We start from the raw sequence: 12755 nt of genomic DNA on the forward strand, positions 1-12755 counted from the left end.
CTAATACTGATATAAAAACTGTGTTTAAAATCTCTGCCCTTAAACTTGTGGGCAAAACAGTTTTCTTGACCATAGACATTGATCTCTCCACAGTGACTGAATGGACTTTTACCCTTCAAACTGCAATTGAAACGTCAGTCTCACTTTATTTTTTTGCTATTTGAACTGAGAGAATCCCCTTACCAATCTCTTACAATGTTAGTTTATATAAAAAGACACACATGCTCCAATGTCAACACAAACCTACACTAGGACCCAGGGTACAAAGGAATGATCCCTTCATATGTACAGGCCTGTACTGATTTTCTCACCTAACTCTCAGCAAGAACTCAAATAATCATATTTCCCAAGCTATTCTATGAAAATGTGCACCCAGACACACGCCAATCCACATGATGAGTTCTTTATTTAGTCATAGCGCATGCAATCTACTGACAACTTAAAGCATATCTGGTGTCACATGAAGATATTCAACACTCTGTACATGTGTTTGATATACTGTGTTGTTGATTGCCTCTGAGATGTACAGCCATATATAACAGTCTAAGTGTGGTTTGGCAGCAGCAGTGGGAGGATCAGTAGAAGGCTTTGGCCTCCCCTTCGGGTGTCAGCGCTGTGAGGTTGCCCCTGGCATCTTGGTCCTTCTCAATGGCCTCAAAGAGAGACTTGAAGTTTCCTGCCCCAAAGCCCTGGAGAGAGAACAAGCACACACAGATGGCTAATTACCCCAAAAGATCTGCCGTCTTCTGTGTCATTTGTTATGGCTTCTCTCAGACATCGTTCAGGGTGTTAAACACTTTGATGTTGGATCACGGGCAGATAAATATCCTCGCAGGGTTCTCCGCTCTGACAGGGAGCTATGCTCACCGGGGGCTCGCAGATTAATCATGTAAATATTTTCATAGATAATCAAAAGATCAAGTGTTGGTGGTTGCTCTGAGAGATTCTTTGGTGCGGTTCAGATTTCTCACTTTCATGCATTGTATCCACATCTGTAGTGAAATGCTGGAAAGTGACAAGACGTGCCTGTCCTGACAAGCAGAATGGGTGCTAGGTGTTCGAAATGAAGTGCCACAGGGTGCAACCCAATCCAAAGATCCCCCTCGCTGTGAAGCAGTGAGCCTTTTAATCTGTATCTGTGATAGATTTACTGAGTTTTTACAAGTGGGCTGCTGTTATACTGCTCGCACTGGGTGGGAGCTGCAAACAGGTGTTCAGCCGGCTCCATCTCGGCGTCTTAAAGAAAGTGAGGGTAAGAAACAGGACCACAGGCCTGTAGATCCTGTCTCATAAAGACATAAAGGCTAAAACATGACCCTCAGATATATCAGCAGGTCTGTGGCACTTACAGAGTGGTTATGCCGCTGAATGATCTCCAAGAAAAGGGTCGGTCTGTCCTGCACTGGTTTGGTGAAGATCTGAAGGAGGTAGCCCTTGTCATCAAAATCCACTAAGATTTTCAGCTCCTGAAAATAAAAACACCCAGATAGTTTATATTTTATAACAGAAGTAAAGAGGCTGTAAATAATTTCAGGCTTGCTGAAAGGATACGTTTCCTCACCTGTAAACGGTCGAGGTCCTCCTTCACCTTGATCTTGGCGGTTTTTAGATTCCTCCGCAGGTTTTCGTAGTACATGTCAGGTGCTGCGAGGAACTCCATCCCCCGGGCACGCAGGTTCACAACCTGATTTAAGACCAAAAAAAAAGCAGGATCTCAAACTTGCCTTTACTTGCAGATTTGAGGAGGCTGGAGTCTGTGGATTATCATGAAATTTTAATGGGTTCTAATCAAATGCAGGAGACTCACGGATTGGATGATGTTTGACGTGTTGAGGGCGATATGCTGAACACCTGGTCCCCCGTTGTAGTCCACATATTCCTGTGAAGAGGGAGATTCAGGAGATGAAATGCACTGAGGCCAGGCTGTTAACTGGGACTGACCTCAAATTTACATGTCTTTGCATATCCTATTTTAGGTTCAGCAGATTTTCCTCCAGAAAAATGCACTCCTCAATTCACTCCTCCATAGTTAGCTCAGGCCACCACAGTGGTTGGAGTCGACCTTAAATGTATCCATATTGTAGGAGTTTGTCAGCTACCAAGTTAGTTTGTTAACCAGTTTCTGTGATTATGAGTATATGTGGAGTGATACGGAATTGATACGCTAAGCCCCACCCCTTTGTGATGGTCCGCTAAGCCGTCAGAGTCCACACTGTAACTAACTGCACTCCCTGAAGAAATATTATCATATTAATGGGAAAATGAAAGAGTGATTCCAGAGAGAAGCAGACAGAGGGGTCTACAGTCTGTGTTTGAAGGATATATCCAGGATGTCAAACTGTCTCAGCAGCAACAACAGGTTAAAAAGACAAAGCTAGTTAGAAGCTAAAGCCGAACTATAGGCTACAGATCACAGTGTAAAAGTGAACCACCACATCACTGCTGATCGCCACACAAGACAATGAATATAAAGGGAAACTTTGCTGATATTGAACCAGCTGTGTGGCATCGCAGTTTGTGCAGATGAACGGCAAGGTGTGCTGCCAGCACCCAGACCTCCACCCCCAGACGGGCAGGGATCTCCGGGGGAAGTCAAACAACGTTCATCTGCGCACACTGCGATGACACACAGCTGGTTGAATATCAGCAAAGTTTCCCTGCTTCCCTTCACTGGTTCCTGTACAGCAGGGTCGGTCTTTGTTTCACTGTTATAATCATTAAAAAGCAAAAGCAGCATGTGTATACATTCAGTAGGCTATATCTTCAGTAGCTAGCTAGCTAACCCTACACTTTTCAGGGTCTGATTTTGGTTTTGGAACAGGGAAGAAACGTATGTCTTTTTCCAGCCTCTCCAGGTAACGAGTATCATTAATACACGACGTGCCCCAGGCACAACATTTAGCTCCAAATCCACAAAACCAGCCTGAAAATGAAGGAAATCTGAAACGACTGCTTTAGAGTCAGTCAGACCCTGGTCTGAGCCGGCCCGATGCTACGTTATGATTGGCCAAGCAGCGTCCGGGGACAGGACTTAGTGAAGGGTCAATTGTGTGAAGGAATCAATTGCCATTGCCATTATATGGTTATTATATGAGGGCTAACAACCAATCAGATTGCTTGATTTTACCTGTCCATTTTATGAAATGATTCAATTGTGCACTTCTTCTAGATTTTCCAAATGTTATCAGACCTCATAGATCAAATCCCGCTAGTGAAACTGAGGCACTCTTTAACCATTGATTTACAGGGGTCTCTGTCACCATGTAAGTGTATGGGAAAAAGTCTTTTTTGGCCCCATAGAATCACATGACAGACTCGGATCTTGTACTTCCACGTTTGGCCATTGTGTCAGACTGGCTTCAAAGCCCAGTGCTGTTTCTGTGTGCTTGTTTAGTACCAAATTTACTTACAGAGCATCAAACAGTCAGGCTCCCTCTTATGTAGCTGAGCTACTTTACCTGTATTCCTCAGCTCGCTCTCTTCGATCAAATACGCTGCATTTTACTTATTTACTTACTTTACAACTTGCACATCTGTTCCTCAAGCTGCTGGGGACCCCTATGGGTTTAAATGAGGAAATCTCATTTGCATGTTTTTTATGAATCGTGTGTAATCCTCATTAGGTTTATTTTTGTGGTTAATTTCTTTGTTGTTAATTCTTTTCTTTTGCATGGTCACGTGACTTAGTCACCAATTTTAATTTCTTTGTTGTTAATTCTTTTCTTTTGCATGGTCACGTGACTTAGTCACCAATTGACTCCCACTGCTGTGATTTACAAGCTGCGTCAGTCGGGTTGATTTATAATTAAGCGCATCTGTGCCATGCTGTTGTATTGTTTGCCAGAGCACACTGAAGAAAAAAATTTGATAAACTTGGAGTGCTGTTCCTCTCATCTTTTTGAATGACCCACTATGATGAACATAGTTGTCCCAAAAAAAAGAGACAGAGAGTGCTGTAGTAGCCTATCAAAGCAGTTGATAAAATCACACCTGGATTTGTGAAATCTTCTTCCCCGCTGCAGGCTCATTGATCGGCATCTTGATGGTCTCTTCATAGTTGGTCACCACTATGGACCTCAGTGAACTGTACTGCGTGTGGATCTGCTTGTCGTCTATCGACCAGAACCGATGGAACAGCAAACACTTCTGATACCTGGAATTGGAGAACACAAACAGAAGAAATGTGACGAGATGGACAAGCCATGCCTTATTTGGAATTGTTTGAATATTCCTTTTTCACTGAAACAAAATCAGTAATGTCGCACTGGACTGGAGCCAGCTTTTGATTATCTGCACTAACATTTCACACTGAGACAGAGGTGGGCGTTTGCAGAGTATTTGCTTGTCCTTTTGCCCCGTGTGTCTGCTGTACCCTCAGTGTTGGTGTGTACGTGTGCTCAAACAGGATTCTTACCAGTCTGTAACTGGCAGCATTTGGTCATCTGGCTGGTTTCCCACAATGTGATCGATGAAGCTCAAACCTCCTGGTGGACTGTAAAGAAAACATTGCATGGGTACTTTTCCATGAATGTGATGCAAGAAAAAAATGTTGCATACATTTTGTTAAATTCTGTAGCATGAGGAAAGGACACAGACTCACAGTTTAGCTAACAGAGGATCCTTAAACAGAGGCTGTTTGTAGCCCGGCAGGAAAAGGCCTTTGTAGGGACTGAGGTACTCGATGAGTGTGTGTGTTGTATCTCCATACTGAGGACAAAACACAACCTTATTATTCCACTTTCATGTGTGTATCCACATGAGGTTTTCAAATGTGTATCACTCTTTACGTACCGTTTGAATCACAGCATACTTGACCTTCCCGTGGCTGTCCTGCTCCACCCAGGGCTCCTTGACGACGACAGCTCCTCGCTCTTTAGCTGTCTGTCAGTGGAGAGGTGTTGGGATCAGTTTGGAAACACAGGAGTCTAACATCAGTTTATTTGTCTGAAGACGGCTCCTGGAAGCCCTCCAGTGGCTAAAGACAGAACATCCTCTTAAACATGCTGTGATACAGTGCTTTTTAATGCCACTGTTGATCTCTGTGAGAGTCAGTGGTGATTATTCTGTATCTTTGTAACGGTTCATCCAGACCTGCAGTCTGACCTTGACTGAAGTAGAGAGTTCAAATGAGCCACAAAACATCAAAGCTGCACTGTCACACCACCGGCATGTTTGTCCCTATTTCAACACACACTGAGTTAGCCACACACGTTTGACCCAATCGGAGTAGGTGCAGGGTGATAATACAAATCAGGTTGGGCTGATTTCTTTAAATTTTGTACATTCTCTGTATCATCAGTGGTGGAAAATAACGACAGTACATTTACTCCAGTACTAAACCTAAATACAATTCTGAGGTACTTGTACTTGACTTTAATGTTACTCAGGTCTACTCACTGTACCTAAAATCAAGTCTCAATCAGCTCATGGTGCTTTTAGTCATTATGGTACTCTCTGGAAGTCTCTTTGCAAGCTTTTAGTTCCGTTTTTAAATGTATTTTTATTTGTTTTATGAATTATTATTATTATTATTATTATTATAATCCCCTTTTTAAGAATAATGATAATAATAATTTGTATTCAGTAATTTTTGACTTGACTTTTGACTTGACTTGGCTCATCTACTGCACCACAGAATATTGTACATTTCACTCTACTACAATACTACTATACTACTAATACTACTCTATTACTTGAAAACTTATGTTACTTCAGATTAATAATGCAAAATATAATGAACAAAAACATTGTGATGCATTACTGTAGGTATCGATAAGATGGTCACAAGCAATCAAAGTGACATTAATGCATTGATAATCACAGTCCAGGGGCGCCGAGTAGCTCACCTTGTAGACCAGGCGCCCCAAGTACAAAGGCTACGTCCCTCCCGCAGCGGTCACAGACTTGATTCCGACCTGCAGCCCTCTGCTGCATGCCATCCCGCCTTCAAGCTACAAGTGTACTATCAAAAAAAGCCCATAGTCCAATAATATAGAGTATTCTTGAATGGGCTATCCTGCATAATGAGTATTGTTACTTCTTGTATTTTAAATATATTTTGATGCTGAATCTTTCGCACTTTTACCTAACAAAATGTTTCTCTGCTGGAAAGATGGTCTTCTTTTTCTTTAATAAAACTGGGCTGTCTATGCAGTGGAAAGATGTAAATACTTTTGAAAGTGGTGCAACATGACCAGAGAAAACAGAGAAAAGGGACTATGGCATTTGCTTTTTGCTCAAGAAGTAGAGAACCTACAATTACCAGAATGCACTGTGTCACACTGGACCAATAAACATTGGTGGGTGACATTATTATAGGCATATATACGTTTACGCCAAATTGACTGTGTCAGCCCAATGCAGATATAGTATATCACCATGGCTGCCATATTGGAGAGACCTAGACTGCAAGTAAACAATGCGAGGGAGCTGTGTTTTGTCTGGATAAAAGCACTATAACGTTCATGTTTCTTAACAGAGTTGTTTTTATATTAATGAGTTTATGATCTATGTGTAGTAGAGAAGAAAGTTTTGTCTCCAGTTAATCATAATCTCGATATTTAGGCTTAAATCTCTGTTGGACGAGTGTGTGTTCAGCTGAACTGAATTAGTTATGTGATGGAAACTGTCACAAGGACTTATTTTTCTTCATAAGGACTTATTTTTCTTCATAAGGACTTATTTTTCTTCATAAGGGCTTATTTTTCTTGGTTAAATACCTGTGGAGACATCGCTATATAATATAATTTCAACTGCTTTGTTTTACCTTTTAATCTCAGTATATGTAGCCTACATTTCCACAGTACAGAAAACAACATGGCGGCCACTTCCTGTTCACAAACTCTTGTATTACAGCCAAACAGTGCACTGAAATATGTTTCTGACAACATTTTAAGTAAGAAATAGACAACGCAGTGACAGAATTTTGATTCATATTTGATCAGCGCTGCCTAGTTTTGCCATTTTGTCTTAGTTTGGTTCTCAGCCGGTTCTCTCTCGATCCGCTTATATGCTCTTTGTGGTCGTAGTGATGGGCATACAAAAATGAGGAGTTACAGTCTGTAGTGCGACAGATTTTCACTGGCAAATGAGCATCCAGACACTGGTAAGATGGAGGGAAGTTTAACATGGTTCATTTACACAGACTACCCACATTGAAAATCAGCAAAGTATCCCTTTAAGTTACATTTTGAATGTAGGACTTTTACTTGTAACAGAGTATTTCTATACTGTGGCATTTCTTCCATCATCCACCACTGTATATAAATATATAGCTTTGTATAATGGTACACTGTCCAAAACAAAAAAATAGTACAGGGTCTCATTCATGAAACGTGAGAAGAACGAATTTGTGTGTTAACTGTTGGCACAAGGAAATTTCCGTGTATTTTGGCGTTCATCAAAATGTACATAGCTCCGATCTTTTTGTAGGTATTAACAAAATCTACACCTGCTAACTGAGGAATACACATAAATTCTGCTTGTCATTATTAGAAATTACTATTTTAAGTTAAGTTAAACATGTCAAAAGATTAGAAATGTAACACATCTACAAGCAAATCTGAGTTTTCCGCAACGTTCATGAATCCGGTGTAAGTTCTATATACCAAGGTTTTTTTTTTATGTGCAAGTCTACTTACAGATTTACTAACATTACATGAATAAGAGTAACTGTCTGTAACTGATCACTGCTCAGTTAATATGAAACTCTTTCATTTCTGCCTCTTGCAATTAAATTTCAGTCCATGTTCCTGGCGCAGGGCGTGGCCAATCCAATCCAAACTGTGACTAAATCCATCAGCAGCACATCAGTGTGCATTGTTACCTTGATTATGAAGTCACAGTCCTCCACATGAAAGGCGATGTCTTTGACTCCGTCTCCATGCTTTATCATGTGCTGTCCCATCTCTGAGGGAAGATAAAACCACGTTGAAGTACGGACATACTTTATGTCATGTTCACAGCATTCAATCTTTCATACTGTCTCAGAGAGTGATGCGAACACTCGCCTTCATTTCCAGGATTTAGTGCAGATTCAAAGGCGAATATTATCTGTGAGGTAGAGGGGAGAGGTGGGTTCATTGATCATGGATGTACTGTAGTGAGTGTTCAATCAGCACAGGATGTCTGAGTGCATACCTTATCCTGTCTGATGACATGAGACACCACCTCTCGGCTGCCGGTCTCCAAACCCTTATAGGCCAAAGGCTCGAAGCCCATCTTATCACAGTAGTACCCGGCTGCCTGTAGAGTGATCACACTGTTGTTAGTGCGGAGGCAATTCATGATGGACTTTGACAGAGTGACTGACAGTTGAAAGAGTTCATGTCTGCCAAAAAATGGTGGATTTCTCAATCCTGGCTGTGTGTAGTCTGAACCCCCAGTGATCGAATGAACTGAGTAAGTCTGTGTAACAGGTTTGGTTTTTATGCAAGTAAGATTTATGGTGTTTTCTACAGAGTACATTTACTTAAGTACAGTTTTGAGGTATTTGTACTTGTGCAACTTTCCTCCACCACATCTCAGAGGATATATTGTACTTTTCACTGCACTACATTCATCTGACAGCTTTAGTTGATGGTGAATGTTTGTGATACACTGAAGGCTGACGTTTTCCTATGTGTTGAGAAAATTTTCCTGCATCTAAAGCTAAATAAATTCTTTAAAAACCCTCTTAGATCATCTGGGAAATGCATCGCCACAAAGCTGAAAACAGGGCTGTATTTCAGACACTATGAAAACCTTTTAGAGACACATTGTTCTCACAGGACAGCCACGCTACAAACATATAATGATCTTATAGAATATGATGCATCGCTGTAGATTAAACTACCCCACAATGTATAAAGGAGTTCAAATGAGCACAACCTTTTACTGTCTTTTACTTTAAGTACTTTAAGTACATTTGTCGATTACACACTTTTACTTAAGTAAGGTTTTGAAATCTCAAGATTTAGTTTTGCTGTCTGTTCCTAGTGCACAGGCTGAGCTGAGAAAGAAAGCCTTTATGTGCTCTGTTCCTCCTACTCACAATAACCTTGAAAAAGATTTGAAACTGCATGAGCAGGTCTCTCTACCTGACTTTAAAGCTCTCATAAGTACATGGATGAATGAGTCGGTTGGGTCTTGTCATTGTGCATTGATGTTCTAATATTCTTACATGTTACTTTGTATCGTCTGTGTTTTTTATTGTGTGTTTGGCTGTAACTTTTTGTTACAAAGGTCTCCCTTGTAAAAGAGATTGTTGATTTCAGCAGGGCTTACCTGGTTAAATATGGGTTAAATAAAATAAAACAATGGAGTATTAGATATCTGGCAAAATATACAAATATAGATAAGATGTGTACACAGTGGCATTAGCACTTTTACTAAAGTAAATGATCTGCATTCTCCAACACTTATGGTTTAGAAATTATCAATGAATCTGCTGAGCATTGTCTCTACTAATCAATAAATCGTTTTGTCTACAATATGTGTGATAATTGAAAAAAAAAAGCTACTATATTTTACTAGAGCCAAAGTATTCACATAGCTTTTTTGTCCAAACCCCAAAGATATGAAATCTATTTTCATATATGACAAGAAAATCCCCCCCATTTTTATCCTCCCTTCATTTTCACTTTGATAAATGACTGAAATATTCAGTAGATTATCAAAACTAATTAATTTTCTGTCCTTCAACTTACAAATTGATCGACTGTATCTGTTATTAAGAAATTAATGTCTAGTTTTTGAATTGTTTTGGACAAGATTAGGTCCACTTATACATTGATATTATATTTATATGTATATGTGCATCAACAGTCATTTTTTCCCCACTTTTTAAACTTACTTATTTATATTAAGTATAATAAATGGTTCACTTTATTAACTCATTGTTCCCTGATATCAACCAGTGTAGCCTCGGACATAAAACTGCCTCACCTGTGAGTTTTGTGAGTTTTTGAATGAATAAGTTGCCTTTTTGGGAACCAGTAAAGTTGACTAAACTGAACTGAACAAAATGGATAGAGGCTGGAAGTTTTGGAGGCCACAGATAAAGCAACTCACAGTTATTTTAACTCTATGGGAAGAACAAATGTATAGTTATGATGTAATGGCGACATTTAAACCTAAACCTGCAGATGTGTCTCGAAAATCTGAAACACAGATACTTATATTTGCCCAGAAATAGGTATTATGAAGCACACTGAAGACAATAAATGTTCAAACCTAATTTGTCTGGAAAAATCTTGGTCCAAACATAAATTATTAGAGAAGAATTAGGCGTGATTTGACATTTTATTTACTAATTGTTCCCTGGTATCGACCTATGTAGCCTATGTTTACCTGTTTCTCTGACATATACCTGTAACTGTCCTACCTGTGAATTTTGTGGGTTTTTGAATGAATGGTATGGCCTAGGGAAAGCTGCAACTCATTTTAAGTCTATGTGAAGAACAAACGTATAGTTCCGATGTAATGGCGACATTTAAACCTAAACCTGCAGATGTTTCTTTACAAACTGAAACACAGATACTTATTTTTGCCCAGAATGATGAACAACGATGAAGACAACGAATGTTCAAAACCAATACGTCTGGAAAAGTATGTAGAGAAAAATTAGAAGTGATTCGACTGGTGCCTAAATCATTAAAATGACAGATGAAAGAAAAGGTGACTTGTTTTGTTAGCGTTCGGACACTGACCTGTTTGGCATTGCCAACCCAGAAGGTGAGATGATGGAAATTGATGAACCGTCCCTTCGCATGCTAAAAGACAGAAGTACAATAAAAGAATTATAGCTGCTGCGCAGCGATGGGTCGGGTCCGGGCATTTTTAGGCAATTCTGACCAACAAGCAGAAGAATTGGAAGACATCTAGGAATTTAGCAACACAATCTGCCTTTTGCATCTGCTGAGGCTTGAACTCACAGCCTCTGAGACTAAGAATCAATCTCACTGAGCTAATTAGTCAGTGACAATTCCTGTGTAGCTTCACAAATTGACTAAGCCAGACGTGCAGGTTTAGCAGCCGTCCATGCATGGAAAAGCAGATTTCAAACCACTGTAAAAAAAATTAAGTTATCAAAACAAAAATCTGAAAATACACATATTGCATCTAGACAGCATGGAGATGTTGGTAATTTGTTTGTAACAATGATTGATTTGCTCCATAAGTGAAAAACTGATGTTTAAGCAAAATTCAAAATGCTGTCAAAAATTCAGTTTTTGAGATAAAAATTCTGAAATTTGCCACACATCATCTACCATGCCTCTAGAATTTTGTCATTTTTTTCATGAACATTGAAGATTTATTTAGCAAGAATTTGCATGTATATGTTTACAGTACCGTTTACAGTCAAACATTTTGATGCACTGTAGGCTCAATTTTTGATAAAACAAAAATCGGAGAAACATAGTTTCTGTAGGACAGTCTGAAGATGCTCTGTAGCAAGTTTGGTGTCAATTGAGCAAAAATTGTGGGAGGAGATAGATTTAAGAAGTTTTACAGTTTTTGAAAAAAACAGAGTGATGGACTTCATCATTTTTAATAGGTTCAAATGTACAAAAGTTTCTTCAGTATTGGGGCTGCAGTTTGATGAAAGTTGTGAAGTTGTAGCACGTATGGTTGATTTGTTATGAATTTTCAAAATTTCGAACTTTAGACGCTTGCTGTAGCGCCACCATCAGGACTATTGGCTTGAGTTTACAGCTGAGGATATCTGGCATGAGACTGGACCTTTGTGCAAAGTTTGGTGAGTTTTCACCCATGGGAAGTATGATTTCCTCAGAAGAAGAAGAAGAAGAAGAAGAACTAGGATTACAATAGTGTCCTGGCAGCTTAGCTGCCCGGACCCTAATTACATTGGTTCATAGTAAAAAATTAAAGTATCCAACAGTTTAAAGACTCCTACAGGTGAGAAACATAAAACCATAACTACACGATTAATTTCAACTAAACACTTGTAAAAAATATTTCATATTAGCCAAAGTATTATTCATTTTTTCCACCAACATTGAGCCGCTTGGTTCTGATTCAGGTCTTCTGCAGACAAATACAGCACATCAAACATCTCAGACTCTTCAGAGGCAGTTTTAATCTTACCTTCTCTCCTTTATCTGTGTAGCTCGTCTAAAAAGAAAGAAAAGATAGAGATCATTATAACTTCATCCACAAGTGCTCAGACTGACCTACAGTCAGTTGTTCTCTGAAGATAAAAATTATCTCCTCAGTGACTCAGCTGTGAAAATATACCTGCACCTGCTCATCATAACGGACTCCCTTACCATGCTGTGATTGTCGATGTTTCACAGTTCAGAGGAAAGGAAGATCAAAATTAGGGTGTCAGGGTGCAGATAAGTACTGGCCGGATGACCAGCTGTGATTGGTCCTTTAGGACCTACACCCACCGGTCCACCTCCTCACTTCCTGCTGCACTTTACCTAAAAGGTTCAACAGCAGAAGTCTGGCCATCCTCCTGAGTCTAATCAGTCATCACGGAGACACAGACACATTAACAGATGTGAATACCTGAACTGGGAGCACATAACTATATAAAACATACAGCGGTGGTCTCAGGGTCAAGGCAGTATTTATATTATATACATCCCCCACCCCCCTCCCCAGTATTCAAATATGTTTAAAATGCCCTCCATATATTTATAATAAATATAAATAAATTTGCCAAAAAGTATGCATGAAGTGTAAACAAGAATTTGTGGTAAAAACAGGTCGTTTTGCGGGTGCTGATCAAACGGCAACGTCCTGGGCTG

The 12755-nt window shown here is 39.7% G+C and overlaps 1 protein-coding gene across 1 annotated transcript; it reads right to left on the reverse strand.

The window, feature by feature from the left end:
* Nucleotides 1-387: 387 nt before the first annotated feature.
* On the reverse strand, nucleotides 388-12339 carry hpda (4-hydroxyphenylpyruvate dioxygenase a). Its single transcript, XM_050040254.1, has 14 exons — nucleotides 12270-12339; nucleotides 12088-12114; nucleotides 10689-10751; nucleotides 8140-8244; nucleotides 8010-8052; nucleotides 7826-7908; nucleotides 4792-4881; nucleotides 4601-4707; nucleotides 4415-4492; nucleotides 3991-4153; nucleotides 1808-1879; nucleotides 1562-1684; nucleotides 1350-1466; nucleotides 388-689 (listed from the first exon to the last, which is right to left on the reverse strand). Exons 1-14 carry the CDS (start codon nucleotides 12270-12272, stop codon nucleotides 576-578), a joined length of 1188 nt encoding a protein of 395 aa, XP_049896211.1. The 5' UTR covers nucleotides 12273-12339; the 3' UTR covers nucleotides 388-575.
* Nucleotides 12340-12755: the final 416 nt, after the last annotated feature.

Source organism: Epinephelus moara, chromosome 3 (assembly GCF_006386435.1).
Source record: "Epinephelus moara isolate mb chromosome 3, YSFRI_EMoa_1.0, whole genome shotgun sequence".
Taxonomy (NCBI): domain Eukaryota; kingdom Metazoa; phylum Chordata; class Actinopteri; order Perciformes; family Serranidae; genus Epinephelus; species Epinephelus moara.

Excerpts from the sequence above, each read along its gene's own strand:
- hpda (XM_050040254.1), bottom strand. Across the intron at positions 1,685-1,807 it reads CGTCAAACATCATCCAATCC|GTTGTGAACCTGCGTGCCCG; the intron begins GTGAGTCTCCTG and ends GTCTTAAATCAG. Across the intron at positions 690-1,349 it reads TTCAGCGGCATAACCACTCT|GGCTTTGGGGCAGGAAACTT; the intron begins GTAAGTGCCACA and ends TTCTCTCTCCAG.